Here is a 15,146-nt window from a genome sequence, read left to right as displayed (position 1 = left end):
TTAGAGCAGAGAATCATGTTAGAAAAAGGAAACGGAGTACTTGTCAGCATCTTCCTTTAGTGGTAAAGTTCCTTTAGCTCGTAGATGTCATGCAGCACACAATTTATGTTGTGTGAAATGCTTTTCAGAAATGTAGATTTGTGATATCCACATCTGTTTTGTTCTGCGCCACTGAAAATAACAAAAGGAGTCAAATAATATTTTAAACTCTTTTTAAAAGTTCTTTTACAGTTGATTTTTTTTTTTTTTTACAGTTGATTTGGTACACAGGCAGCATGAAGATACATAACAAAGACCTGCATATAATTTTATAGAATGTAGTAGGCTAGTGGTTAAAATAATTTCTATATGCAGAAATTTTATAATAGGCAGAAAACTGAACTAATACTGCATTTCCACTCGTTCACAACTGAATTGTTACAGAAAAAAAAATGCCCTTTATCAGAGGTGTGGGCAGGCTGTATCTGGCCATAAGAAATTAACTAATTTTGCTTTTGTTTTATTTATCTCTACTTTCTGCCCTTCTGCCAAGTTGCTTGCTTGGACATACAGTAAGCTTTGTATTTTAAGTAAACAAACTGGTTGTCTTAAGAATCAAATTAGCTTCAAATGTTCTTCCAGAAGTCACATTATCCCATCTGTGTAATAAGTACAAAGCTTTCAAATGTGTACCAATTATGAGTTGGAGTTTTATTTTTAGCTACAGTTGCCAGATTAGGTATGGGGAAAGGCTAATGCCACCCCAACTTTCACTTACAGCTGTCACCTCCCAACATGGCCAGTGGAGAGTGGGGGTCGGGGGGGGGTAAAGTTGCTGGTGACAAGAAGATAGCTCAGGACTCCTCAGAAACCCTCTTCCCCACTCTTCACCAGGGAGAAAGCTGAAGGTTGGGGTTTGGAAGATGAGGAACCTTTGATTGCCTTGACAGAACTTTACAGTAGCTTCTCTTGCTGCACAGTCCATTCAAGATTAAAGTTACAAGAGCCCTGTCTCATGTCCAATCTGCCAACCATAGTCTCAGCACACATTTTAAAGGCCTTGCTTTTCGACTTTCAGTATAAAGACAGGTATTATGGTCCATTACAAATGGGCCAGAAAGTACGCGCGGAGCGCGTACTAGGGTTAGAAAGGGGGGGTGCTTCTGCACCCCGCTAAGCCTAGTGCGCGCTCTGCGCACACAAAATGGCAGCGGCCGTTCCACCTCTATACGTCGTCGTTCCGCGCCAGGGCGCTTAGTGCGCCCTTAGTGCGGAGCAGGAAGGAGCTCCGTTTCGGAGCTCCTTCCTGGTTTGGTCCGCTGGGCACGGCCTTCACATGACTGCACCCAGCGGACCAAAGGAGAAAGGGGCCAAGCGGCCCTTTTCTCCTCCTCCCCGCCGCCGCGGGGTGTCCTTGGGGCTTGAAGCCCCAAGGACAACCCTTTCCAGGCTGCGGGGAAGGGGCCTTTTGCCGCTTCCCCGCAGCCTGAAAAGCAGCGGATCGGGGCCTAAGCGGCTGCCGCTCTGAACACTGAGGTGCCGATACCCCGGGGAAAGGGGCGGGTGCAGTCCACCCCAAACGGGCGGTCTGTAACCCGCCTATAAATCCTTTTGTTTGAAGCAGAATAATGGTTTTATGGCTGTCTGCCTGCACACCTGAAGTATTGGTATACTAGAACATCAGAATACCCCAATGCAGACATTGGACTGGTTCCTGTTATAGGTGCCCAAAACTGGGCTTGATGGAAGTGGGTTTCTAATGTAATAGGATGCATTTTTTTCTCTTTCAAACAGAATTAGTTGATTGCAAAATAATGTTTTCAAATCTGATTTTTTTTTTATTTTTTTGCAGGGAACTCTCAAAGTTTAAAACATATGTAAATCCCACAGAACTAAGAAGGGCCTCTATCAATATTTTACTTTCCCTGTTGCCACTTCCCCATCATTTTGGAACAATAAAATCAGAGGTAATCAACATCATCATTTTCAGATATGTTTAGTACAATTTTAACCTGATTCTATTTGTTGTACTTTCAAATCAGCAATTAGGATGGAGCACTTGGGTATAATGAAAATAGAAAATGAAATTGAGTATAGAGAAGAGAGACTTTAATTCACAAAACAGATTATTATTACTAATCTTGTTATTATACTACCAACAGTTGGTTCTTGCATCGGTTTACATATACTTAGGATAAAACATATCAAGAATTGGAAAACCACATGCCTCACAGTTATGTCCTCTTGCCATGACACTGGATCATTTGTATGTTTATGTTCGGGGGTAGCAGTGTACTATATGACACAGGCTTTGTAACAGCAAATTTTAAAAGTCTAAATATCTGTTTATGTGGGGCATCAACTGGTTCGCTTTTCATTAAGTGATAAGTTAGTTACACATCACTGGTTTGCTGTTTTTATTTTGCTGAAGGTACATCAAGGTCAGTTTTATGTTCTGTTTACTGGCTTCATTTAGTTTTCTTTCTGTGCCAATTTCTTCCCTTCCCAGGGTGCTGGTAAGGGTTAATTAAAAAATTGATACATAAGTATATCAGATACCTGTTACAGTTGTAGAAGAAAGACATACTGCTTCTACTAGTTTCTAATTTCTATTACTATAGATAATAAAAACTGTGTTTATTTTTCAGGTTGTTCTGGAAGGAAAATTCAGCAATGACGACAGTTCATCATATGATAAACCAGTAACTTTCCTTTCTTTGAAGCTGAGGCTTGTGAATATACTAATAGGAGCACTGCAGACAGAAACAGATCCCAACAACACTCAGATGATACTAGGTTGCTTTTTTTGTTTGTTCTCACTTTTGAAACTGCTTGCCCTTGGTAGTTCAGGGTTTATAATAGGAAGTGCCTAAATACTGACAGCTCAGTTTCTCAGAACGGAAAAGACTACAAGTGGCAGTAGGTAGAGGTTATAGCATAAATAAACTTCAAGCCATCAGTGTTGTTTACATGGTTGATAGTATCAGTGAAATACTATCAGGGTGGGACAAAACATGGACTTGACAAAAAGGCAGATACAGGATGCAAAAGATATTTAGAAGGAAGTCGAGAGAATGGTTTTGATGCAGACAGGCAGTGAATGGCTTCTCTCCATTACAAAGGAGTTACCCAGATTGAGCAAGAGCTATATTGTAGCACCATTTATTTATTTATTTATGGTATTTATACCCCACCCTTCAGCCTTAAAGAGCTTAGAGCTATGTGATATGATAACTCTTTACAACAGGAGTCGGCACTGTATGGCCCTCCAGATATAATTGTACAACAGCTTCCAGCATTCCTCATCATTAGCTAAACTAACTAGGACTCATGGAAGTTGCAGTCCAACGACATTTGGAGATCTCGTCCCTGGTGTATGTGTGTGTGTACATGTGAAGGCTGTGCTATCTGAAAAGTCCTCTGCATTTTTTCCAACTAGGGATAGCGAGTAAATTTGTGAAATAGCCTGCTCTGATTTTTTGTCTCTTTTTTCCCAATTCATAGTGATGAATTGGTCACTATTTCTGAAAAAGAATTATAAAGTATAATATATTGGGTGTAAGCATAATATTATTTGTTTATCAGATGTCCCTATTTCCTAAACAAACAAACAAAAAGGCATTTTGGCAATGGTTGCTGCTGTTTGGCATGATGAACATCCTTGTCATTATCATGTAAAGAAAAAGAAACACTAAAGAGATATAGACTGTGCATTTTTTAAAAGGATGATTGTCTTAGCATTTTATAAAATTCTGTAAAATGTGGCAAACATCCTATTCCTGAATTCCGGGAACATTTTGCAAGCATCCTACTGTTGAGCTGATTGCCACTATTCTTCAGATTCAGGCATGCTATGGTGGCAGAAAGTTTTTCAGAGCAACAAAATCCTATTTCATCTTTCTGTTTTACTGTTTGTATTGAAATTATTTTTCCCCAGTCTTCTGTAAAATATTTGGCTGGCAAGTGTGGAAGTTCCATTTTGGTTCTGATGTATAATGTTTATGAGAGAAATGCTAGTATGTTAATTCCTAAAGTGCACAAACAGTATACAGCCCCTACTGTTTCTTATACACCAAAGCTTGAGCTAATGCTTATTTAGCAAAAATAGCATCAACATAAAAGAGGGAGAGATGTCACCAGGTTTGGGAATACCTTGAATTTTAGCCCCCCCCCCCCAAAAAAAATCAGGAACCAAATATGTGCATGGAGCCCCTCAAAATATTCTTATAAGGACTGAGCATGTTCAGTAGCAATGGATTGCTGACCAATTGTTGGTGGGGTAAAGTACAATATTGGGGAGAAGAGACAGAATGGACTGTCCTGGGAGAGGACATGTGTTTGTCTGGAATCTTGAACATCCTGTATTGCAGGAGCCACTTGTATTCTAGAAGCTTCCTCACTTAACCCCTGTAAAAGTCTTCATAGAATTAGTACATAAAATATCTGAGCTTTTGGAATGTGCCTTGTTTGCTTTCATAGCAAATTGTTTTTAAGACACAGTTAATGAGAATGATAATACAATGTTTGTACTCTCTCGCACATTTTCATATGAGGGTCATTCATGCCTAAGGGGAGTTCAAATATATTTCAGCTGTGAAAAGAGGCACTTTTAACTAAACTAATATTGAAATTAGTGGAACCTAGTTGAAAGCAAGCAGACATGGAACTGAATTAAGTGTGAACACTGACAATGGCTTTTATCCTAATGTTAGTTGTTCATGCATTTTTCCTAACCTATTCCTGAAAATTACTTGATCTATATATTTTAACGTAACAAATTTCAGATGTAAAGTCTATGTATTTTTGATTCTGCAGGTGCAATGTTGAACATTGTGCAAGACTCAGCACTTCTAGAAGCCACTGGTTGCCAGATGGAGACAGTAAGATTCTTTACTTACTTTGAGAAGGGGTGCTGGGCTCCTTGTTTTGTTATAGCAAGTTATCCCATTCATACCTGTCTGAGTTATGAGAGAAAATGCTAATTCTAGTGACATTCAAGCCTGTCCTCTGACTTAACAGAATGGAGGTGAGAATACTGTTTCAAAAAGCCACAGCCGCACAAACAGTGGCATTAGTACGGCAAGTGGAGGAAGCACAGAGCCAACTACTCCTGACAGTGAAAGACCAGCACAAGCTCTCCTAAGGGATTATGGTAAGCAATTGTACTTCTTAAATATTTTCAAAGGTACCCTAGGTCACAGATTCCATTTTTATTTAAAAAACAAACCAAACCCCCAGAACCTTCTGTTTTGACAAGAGATTTTCAGTTGAAAGACTTTGGGTACTGTGTAGATCTTAATATAAATATGAGGGGGTAATGTTTTAGTTTTGCAGTGAATGATCAAAATCACAATTCTGATGGTGATCATAGATTGAAGATGGTCAGTGATTAAGGCTGGTGGAGATTAGGTAGCGTCAGTTGGCGCAAGCAAAAAATCAGCACACTCATAAGCCCTGCAATTCCCAATAATGACCAGCAGCCTGAGCTATCTGGAGGTGCTGGGTCAGAATTCCAGTAGATCAGTTATAGACAATCAGAGTTAGCAATAAAAAGAAATGAAAATGAGAGTAGTGTTGAAAGAAAGAGTATATTATAAAGGGGAGAGGGAACTCATTTTAAAAGAGTTAAAGGAGAAAAATTGGATAGAAAATAGCATACTGGCTCAAATGGGAGAGAGGGAATGGTCAGCCGAAGAATGAAAACTGATAAGGAGGCAAAGCAGGGATAGCAGAAAAAAGGACCCTATCAAATCTGCAGGACAGAGGTGTGCCCCAAACGTTTCCAGCCCTGCTTGGTGTTCTTCCTAGAGAGGCCTGTACAGAACACCCATAATTTTCCCAAAGCGATTAACAATTAGCAGCATGGTATGCAGCCAAGAGGTATGGTCTTGAATGTTTTGACTTCTTGGGGGCCTTGTCACAAGATGAGCCTAGCATCTACTCACTACTGTTAACCTTCCAAAGCACAGAAAATACTTTCTTCTGTTTAGCTATCAGGACTGTGGAACCGACAGACTTTACTGCTCTAACCTGTTCATTTGCCAACCATCCAGCAGGTTTTATGGATGAAGTTAACCATGTGTAACTTGTTGAGGAAGCACATGAGCACTGTCTTACGTTTTCAATATTTTTTTTGCCCTCAGTTTGCTCCTTGCAATAAAGAAACCAGTTGGTTTTTTCCATTTGACAAACCCAGGCCTTTTATGATATGCTGTGTGACTGAACAAAGAGTTTGTAAGCCACCTTGGGTCCTTTTCTGGGAGAAAGGCAGCATAGAAATGAAGTAAATAATAAACAAACAAACAAGCAAATATTTTATGATCTCTGTTCAGAGGACCTACAGATGGGCTAGTTAGGAAAGGGGGTCTTGGGTAGTGATGGTTTTGCAAGGAGAGCTGTAATACTTTAAACTTGTTACAGCGTTGTGTTCCAAATTTCTTTTGGTAAAATCTTTATTGTGTCCTGTACTTAAAACAGCCTTCAAGGTACTGCCAAGTGCATAAAGTATATAGTTGGTTTCTCTAAGATGGTGTTGTCTCTGTGGCTTTCATTTTTCAGCTGCTCCAGTGTCAGAGCACGTTGGCCTCATTTTATCTGAGAGGGAGGAATACAACTTAATATGCTGTGTTGTGTTCCAGTTTCTTGTTTTTTTGTCTAGAGTTTCATGTGCTTTACATGCTTATACTTTATGGAGGCTAATTATAGAGTGTTAACTGAGTCTGTCCCTTTTTCTAGTGTTGGTCTGAGAGATCCAGAATTTTGCAAACTGTTTGTCATTCTGTTGGCAGCTTTCATTTATATTAATCAGAATGTTCTTGAAATTGGGTGTGCTTTGTTTGTGTTGCAAATATGTTCAAAAAGCAGTGGCCTGCATCAGTATTTGAGTATTTAGAATTACCTTCAGGAGTTGGTGAATGTACTGACTTCTCTTATAGCTGTTTAAATGTATTTCTTTAGCTAGTGAATTTAACTTGGAACATCCTTGTTCAATAGAAATGCTTTTGTTTTCATACTTACCAATTTCACACTGAGATGTTACAGCTTTATGGTATATTATATATTGTCTGGAGTATATTGTGAATGTTCTTTAGCAGACCTCTGAGCAATAAACCAAAGAACATAGCACATGAGCATTACCAGCAGTTTAACTGAACAAATGGATGCCTCAAACAATAATCTTTCACAATAAGAGGGAAGAAGACACAATACAGGCCTATATGCAAAGTTTAAAACTAAAAATAAAACCAGAAAACAAGCAGCATGTACTAAAAAAATTTCCCACCCCTTCACTGGGTTACAACCTCATCTGGCTCTCCCAGTTTCCTACATCCAAGAAGCTGCCTCTGCTGCTTACATATTTAAACTAACCTCAGTTGCTGCCGCCTCTTAAGAACCAGAATAAAAATAAAACTAAGCTAAGACAGCATGCAAGCAATTCTGATATGTACAATTCAAACATTACATGGATCTTTTTTCTTTAATACAAAATATGAGCTACAAAGACTTCGTATGCAGACATTTCTATGATCTGCACTAGTCAACCTTTAACACAATTTTTTTCAGCTTTGGAAGAGCTTTCAAGCTTTCTAGTTTGTTTTTAAGTGGGCTTGAGGCTACTGCTGTTGCCTATTCCCCCATTCATGGGATTAGGGGCACAGCTCCCTCGTGCAAGTGGAAAAACCATCAATATAAATAGAAACTACTTATGCTATATATTTTAACCTGAGAAAACTCTTCTCTAGGAATCTCTATGTCCTCCAGTGTGACTCTGTGGTCAACTTTTTCCAGTAGCTGACCACAGAATCATGATGGAGGACTTAAGAGATTCCTAGAGAGAACATAGTAATCAAGTTCACGAATCATCAAATCTGTGAAAGGAAAACCAGTGGATGTGGGGCCAACGGTACTCATAGTCTTCAAGAAAGTTTACAACGATATAAAAATAATAACCACATAATATCAAATAATAAAACACTAACAAAAGATCATAGTAATAAGACAGCAGCATTATATTCCTAAGTCAAAGATGTCCCTAGGATCTTGTAACACTTAGGAAAAATTGAAATTTAAAAATCCTGACCTGCCACCTACATTTTGCATCTAAATGCAGTAACACAGTGCAATTGACTAAACACCAAAATGAAAACTGTTAAATGTATTAACTGTGCAGTTATCTATTATAGGCAGTTTGTTTATGTATTTATTATGTTATTTATTTAAAGTATTTCTGTATTGCCTACAAGGGCTTCTGAGACAATGAACAAATAAATGCCAATTAAAACAACACAAAGATTTTAAAAATACTCTTTAAAACTCCTAAACACATTTTTTTAAAAAATCCTAGAATCCAATTTTAAAACAGTTTTTAAAAAAAAATTTTTAAATATTGCATGTCATACAAAAGAGCACTGCTTGGGTTGCCTGCTGGAAACTTAAAAGAAGCAGGGCCAGCCTAACTTCCTTGGCTAGAGTTCATAGTTAAGGTGTTGTTAGAGAGAAAGCTCTGTTGCGTATACCCACCAACCTAACCTCATGAGGTGTTGGGACATACAGCAGAGCCTCCTCCTCTGAAGATCTGGCAGGCTCATATGGGAGGAGGCAGCTTCTCAGATATCTTGCCCCTAAGTCATATGGCTTTGTAGGTCAACACCAGCACCTTGAATTGCATCAGAAGTTAAGTGAAAAATGAGATCAACTATTTTTATATAAATATTCATATACAAATTTCAGGTGCTAAATTTTTCATTTAAACTCATACAAAATGTGTTTTCATAAGAAATCTGAGTTATCAAACTGAGTACAGAGGGATTGTCAAAAACTGAAGAAGATTAGTAGTACTGTAATCCAGTGTTAAATTTACTCTGCCACACTGAAAAGGTTCTCCTCACAAACAGCAAAAGTTGTATGGTGGCGTAACTGGCAAAACTTGCTGGATCAACATAGGAAAAACAATTGGGGGCACAACAATACATTATGCATAAAGGTCATACTGAGGTGTGGAAAACTTTTTGGTTCCCAACTTCTACAAGAATTTGAATATCAGTAACTAAAAACAAGATTTTTTTTCTAACTGAAAAGATTAAATGGACTTAACTAGGTATCATGCTGTAACTGAAAAATAGTTGGATGGGGTAGGAAGATTTTAAAAGAATTCATAATGGTATCTGAAGTGTCTCACTCCTAAAGATGGAAAGTTTTACAGATATGAGAGGGCAGAACTAAAAATACAAATGCACAGTTTAAATACTCAACACTTATTTATTTTTGGTTTACCTATATTTATATACCATTTGGATCCAAAAATTCCAAATTAGTGTACATCAGCAAAACAATATATGTATATACGATACACAAATTAACATAATACTTTTTATGTAGACCATAAATAGATATTAGTCTTAAGTAGAAGGTACAGTGCACCTTTGCCAACTGTGGGCTTGCCATCTGCAGTTTGAGCTTCCGTGGACAGTAAGCCCTGGCTTTTTTAATGGATGTGCATGTGGTGGCGCAAGCAGGAGCATGTGCCCATTGAAAAGAATGGGACTCAAGGTCCCATGTTTTTTGTTGTCTGGGGGAACGGATTCCCCCCACCACCACCCCACCCCAGATAGCAAGGGCACACTGTAGTGTCTTAGGTGGCTCAGTGGTTAAGTCTTGACGATTGCAAGATTGGCAGGTCAACAGTTCAAGGCCCAAGCGCCATGATGAAGTGAGCTCCCATCACTAGTCCCAGCTTCTGCCAACCTAGCCATTTGAAAGCATGTAAAAGTGCAAGGAGATAAATAGGAACCACTTTAGTGGGAGGGTAACAGCATTCTATGCTAAGCCACATGATCACAGAGTTGTCTTTAACAACACTGTTTCTTCTGCTTACTAGCAGAGATGAGCACCAGCCCCTACAGTCAGACACAACTTGACAACCTTGTCAAAGGGGAAACCCTTACCTTTTAGCGTCTTAGGTAATCATGTCCCAGGTTGTTGAGGCTTTAAAAATTAGCAACAGAACTTAAACCTAGCTTGGTAGCAAATAGGCAACCAGTGAAGTTCTGTCAACAAAGACTATGTGCTGCTGGTATGTTGTCCCACTTAAGCATTGCTGAAGCATTCTGCACCCAGTGCAATTTTGGACCACCCTCAATGGCAGCCCTACGTAGAGTGCACTGCAAACAGTTCAGCCTTGAGGTTACTCAGGTCTTGGACCACTGTGGTCAAGATGTCCTGGTCCATGGCCATAACTGGCATACTAGCAAAGCTGATAAGAGGCACCTCATACTACTGAAGCCGCTTGGGCCTCCAGTTACAAAGAGGGATCCAGACAAAGCCCCTGGCTGCAGATTTATCCATCACAGGGAGTATCATTCTGTCCAGAACAGGTAATCCACTTGTTCCTCAGACATGGGACTCCCTCATCATCATTTAGCCACAGTTTATTCTTTTACTGTTACCATAGGTGATGGCATCAAAAGCTGTTGAAAGATCAAGCAAGAGCAATTGTGTTCCCTAGTTTCTCTCTCTCTCTCTCTCTCTCTCACACACACACACACACACACACACAACAAAAGCCATCAGGCTGACAAAGGCCAATTCATTTCTGAAGCCAAACCTGAAATGTGTATAGTCATCAGTGCTTCTTAAGGTATCTGACAAGCATTTCTCTCCAATATACCAGTGAATGGAACTTTAATGTGCCCATTGGCTGCAGTTCTTTTTGGAAGCCTTCCTAGGACCAGAAGGAGATAGCTCAGGGACTGTCACTGATCTACAGATTACCACTTTTAGTACTGGTCTAGATAAACTGATATCTGTCAAATTACCTGCAAAGACATCCTTACAACACTCACAAGGACCTTCCCCCACAAAAAGAATGTGTGCAATTAGACAGTAACTGTCAAGGCTCCTGGACTATAAAGTGAAATTTGCTAGGAGAGGCCACATTACTGCCTCTTTAAGTACAGCAAGCCACACTTACTCACATTAATGTGTATTGTGTTTATTTGCTCATTCATTTTATATCCTGCCTTTCTCCTGGTATGAGAGCTAAGGCATCTTATAATATGAATTAAATGAAAGGACAGTTAAAAAATGATTGATAGAAAAATTAAAAAACCGTTAAATAAACAATCTTATTAACACATTAATTTAAAGGGGTTAAAATACATTTAAAACATCAGAGCAAAAGACCATTCTGCCTCAGTCAATTAAGTCAAAGACTAGTCTACATACTGTATACATGAGGGGGAGAGAAGCAGGCCAGCAACAACAGGCCTCCGCCTGCTAAGAAGACAAGCCCTCTTCCCGACCGCCATCTTGAGGGGGAGAGAAGCAGGCCAGCAACAACAGGCCTCCGCCTGCTAAGAAGACAAGCCCTCCTCCCGACCGCCATCTTGAGGGGGAGAGAAGCAGGCCAGCAACAACAGGCCTCCGCCTGCTAAGAAGACAAGCCCTCTTCCCGACCGCCATCTTGAGGGGGAGAGAAGCAGGCCAGCAACAACAGGCCTCCGCCTGCTAAGAAGACAAGCCCTCTTCCCGACCACCATCTTGCTTGTCTTTATTGCACGTTGTTGATTTTTATTGGGTTTTGTGAATTGTTTTTATGATTTGTTAATTTTTGTGAACCGCTTTGATCACCTCGGAAAAGCGGTATAAAAATAAAACATATTATTATATTATTATTATTACACTCGTGTACAAGTCGACCTCATGTATAAGTCGAGGGAAGGTTTCAGGGTCAAAATCCTGGATTTTGATATGACCCATGGATAAACTGCAGGTAAAACCTAGGGGGCTATAAGGAAGGATGGAAAGGGGGAAATACCATTTCCGTCCCTCCTTCTCCTCTGGACCTCTCCCAACCGATTCCCAGGTGCTGGAGGAGAGGTTTTAACCTCGGATTGAGAAAGGAAGCAAGTGGATTTAAATAGAGAGTTGTTTCCATAGGAAGCAAGGTCTTGCAAAAAGGACTGGTGACAGAAGCAGGTGGTTTTAAATGGAGAGTTTTTTCCATAGGAAGCAAGGACTTGCAAAAGGGACTAGAGAGATGGTTTTAACTTGAGAGGTTTTTTTTGATAGGAAGCCAGATCTTGCAAAAGGGACCAGAGAGCAAAGCAAATGGATTTAAATGGGGAGGGTATTTTTATAGGAAGCCAGGACTTGCAAAATGGACTAGAGAAAGAAGCTAGTGCATTCAAATGGGGAGTTTTTGCCATAGAAAGCCAGGACTTGTAAAACAAACCAGAGAGAGAAGCAAGTGGATTTAAATCGAGAGGTTTTTCCATAGGAAGCCAGGGCTTGCAAAATGAAGCAGAGATAGAAGCAAGTGTTTTTAAATGGGGAGTTTTTCCGATAAGAAGCAAAGGCTTGCAAAAGGGACTGGAGAGGGAAAAGAACTGCTGTTCAATGGAGATTGGGGCATCAGGCTTGCTTGCTTGCTAAACACTTTTCTAAACACTACTGATGTATTGACCCTTATATAAACCTACCCAAAATTTTTGGGTCAATTTTGGGGCATACATTTCTTGACTTATAGTCAAGTATATATGGTAAACAGTTTTTTGCCTGCCATTGACAAGAGCAGAGAGAGTGCCAACCAAGCCTAGCATGGGAGCAAATTCTACAGCCATTGAGAGCAGCCACTGAAAAGCCTCATGCCTATGACAATGGTAGGACCAAGAAGATCATTTTGGGAGATTTCAGATAGCCTGCACCTATACTATGTGGGTCTTGTATAGGCCATAACTAGCACTTTGAATTCTGCCTAGAAATGGATTGGTAGCCAGTGAAATTACTGAATTATGTGATTCCCCCTCTAACCAGCCCTGGTGAGCTGTCTGGCTGCCACATTTTGGATCCACTAAAGTTTCCAAACAGTTTCCCAAGACAGCCCGAAGGCAATGTAGAATACATTACAGAAATTCAAACGGAATGCATTAAAAGCCTATATCATCTTAGCTAGATCTGACATCTCTAGTGATATAGAAGCCTTTACCACCTCTGCACCCATTCATCCATGCCCCTTTCAGCTAGTTTTAATCAGCCATAAAGAGCAAGCGAGAACTTAGTTGGACATGTTGCCTCAAGCATTTTGTCAAGGCTACATCATCTAAAACTGATACCAAACAACTTAGATTCAGCATTGGAAACCTCAGTTGGGCTTTCCAAAATTAGAGGTTTACAATCTTTGTGGAAACTAGTATTTAGCAAAAAGGTTGTGGTGCACTTAACACACAAAAACTGGTTAATTATCTCTTACTGTGTGTTTATTTGTTCAAAGAACAATATTCCTTTTTTCAGCTGAATAAGATTTCCAAAATGGCTTACAATCATAAATAATAGACTTCCCCCTGCACTTATTCTTATAGTTTAAAAGACATAGCTAAAAGTGATTGAGACATCTGAAAATCAATGTTTGGGAAATGTCTCTAGTATAAGCATATCAAGATCTACTGAAATAATTTGGATCAGTACGTACGTTATCCAATAAACACCCAGTTGTTTTTCCTTCACATTTTTTCCAGCTAATGGCTACCCTAAGGCAACCTTGCCACTGGGTTTTCTTGGCAAGATTTGTTCAGTGGAGGATTGCCATTCCCTTCCCCTGAGGCTGAGAGAATGTAACATGCCCAAGGTCAGCCATTGGATTTTCATGGCTGAGCAGGGATTTGAATCTTGATCTCTAGGAGTCCTAGTCCAACACTAGAACCACTAGATGATGTCTAACACTAGTTCAACACTCAAACTACTATATGATGCAGGCTCTTAAAACCCTAGTGGGGCTTTGTTGTTGTTTGCATATGTGAACTGTTGAATGTGTTACTTCCTAAACATGTGTATTTTGTTTTGTGTGTGCATTGTGGCTGCTTTAGCTTCTGCCTGATGGACTGCTTTGCTGATTGTTACTAATGCTTAGTTGTTTTCCCTCCCCGTGGTGTGTGGTATTGGGGTTTATATCCTAGCTCTTCATACAGATACAGCAGCTGGACTCCTGATTCGCAGCATTCATTTGGTAACACAAAGGCTCAACGCACAGTGGAGACAGGAAATGAGCATCTCACTGGCTGCATTAGAACTTCTTTCTGGTTTGGCAAAGGTGAGTATCAGGCAGACACGCTTCCAGAGACTCTGTCAGTTAGATTATGGGATTTGGGTTCAGGCTTTTCCAGCCAGAATTTTTTTCCTATTGATATCATGGAGATCTTTTCCTTCTCCTTGGGGAATATCTGTCAAGAACTGGCAAAATAAGTTGTTCCTTCCTGAGGAACCATCACTCCCTTAAAGAGTGCGATATTTTCCCACTCTTTTAAAGGAATATTTTCTTCTCTGTTGGAAAGGAAATTATACTGGTTAAACAATTAAACAGAGTAGCATGTTTTGTTGTTGTATGCCTTCAAGTCATTTCTGATTTATGCAACCCTGAGGCGAATCTTATCACAGGGTGTTCTGGGGCTGAGAGTGTGTGATTTACCAAAGATAATCCAGTGGGTTTTTATGGGCAAATGGGGAATTGAACAATTGATCTCCACAGTCAAAGTTCAGCACTCAAACCACACACTTGTTTACATCTCTAAAGTAAAATGGATAAAAGACAGGAAGATCTTTGAAACCGTATAGGTAAAGTAGATAGAAGAAGGCCGAAATCAAGAATTCTTTTATGTCTTTTTCTATCATGTAACATCATTTCAGTTTTATATTCTCATATGAAGCTCCTTCTTTTTCTTTTGAGCTTGTAGCTGCAGACAACAAAGCATAATGGGGAGGGAGGTGACTTTCTGAAGCTTCAACTTCAACATCTGTCTGTATTGCTCACTTCAGGTGAAGGTTGGTGTTGATTCTTCAGACAGGAAGAGAGCAATTAGTTCTGTCTGCTCTTACATCGTGTACCAGTGTAGCCGTCCAGCCCCTCTCCATTCCAGAGATCTTCACTCCATGATAGTGGCAGCATTTCAATGTCTCTGTGTCTGGCTTACTGAACATCCAGACATGCTTGATGAAAAGGTGAGTGAAACTTCACTGTTTTCCAACTACTGGAAACTGAATTACTTTTCCACGGAATGTTTAAAAATTTACTGTGACAAGCAATTTCATCAGCTTGGAAGGTGTTCCCGATGGAATATTTGGTATCTATATCAAGCAGGACGTAGCATAGCCAGTGCCATTTGAGCTTGTGGTAG

General features: G+C 39.8%; 1 protein-coding gene across 5 annotated transcripts in view; it reads left to right on the top strand.

Annotated features, from left to right (window-relative positions):
* LOC149315809 (ral GTPase-activating protein subunit beta) overlaps nucleotides 1–15,146 on the top strand; it is a 69,251-nt gene that overhangs the window by 30,936 nt on the left and 23,169 nt on the right. For 3 of the 5 annotated variants that reach the window (XM_089514148.1, XM_089514146.1, XM_089514145.1), the window contains 6 exons: nucleotides 1,832–1,946; nucleotides 2,628–2,775; nucleotides 4,795–4,859; nucleotides 4,999–5,131; nucleotides 13,932–14,065; nucleotides 14,788–14,970. In XM_089514148.1, the coding sequence (XP_089370274.1) occupies nucleotides 1,832–1,946; nucleotides 2,628–2,775; nucleotides 4,795–4,859; nucleotides 4,999–5,131; nucleotides 13,932–14,065; nucleotides 14,788–14,970 (778 nt within the window). The remainder of the gene's footprint in view (nucleotides 1–1,831; nucleotides 1,947–2,627; nucleotides 2,776–4,794; nucleotides 4,860–4,998; nucleotides 5,132–13,931; nucleotides 14,066–14,787; nucleotides 14,971–15,146) is intronic. The other 2 variants (XM_089514150.1, XM_089514147.1) reach the window with 1 other exon arrangement.

Source organism: Sceloporus occidentalis, unplaced genomic scaffold (assembly GCF_023333645.1).
Source record: "Sceloporus occidentalis isolate IW3139 unplaced genomic scaffold, rSceOcc1.0.p SCAF_3, whole genome shotgun sequence".
Classification (NCBI taxonomy): Eukaryota; Metazoa; Chordata; class Lepidosauria; order Squamata; family Phrynosomatidae; genus Sceloporus; species Sceloporus occidentalis.
Note: the sequence above shows the minus strand (reverse complement) of the source record. Positions and strands in the feature narration are given on the sequence as shown.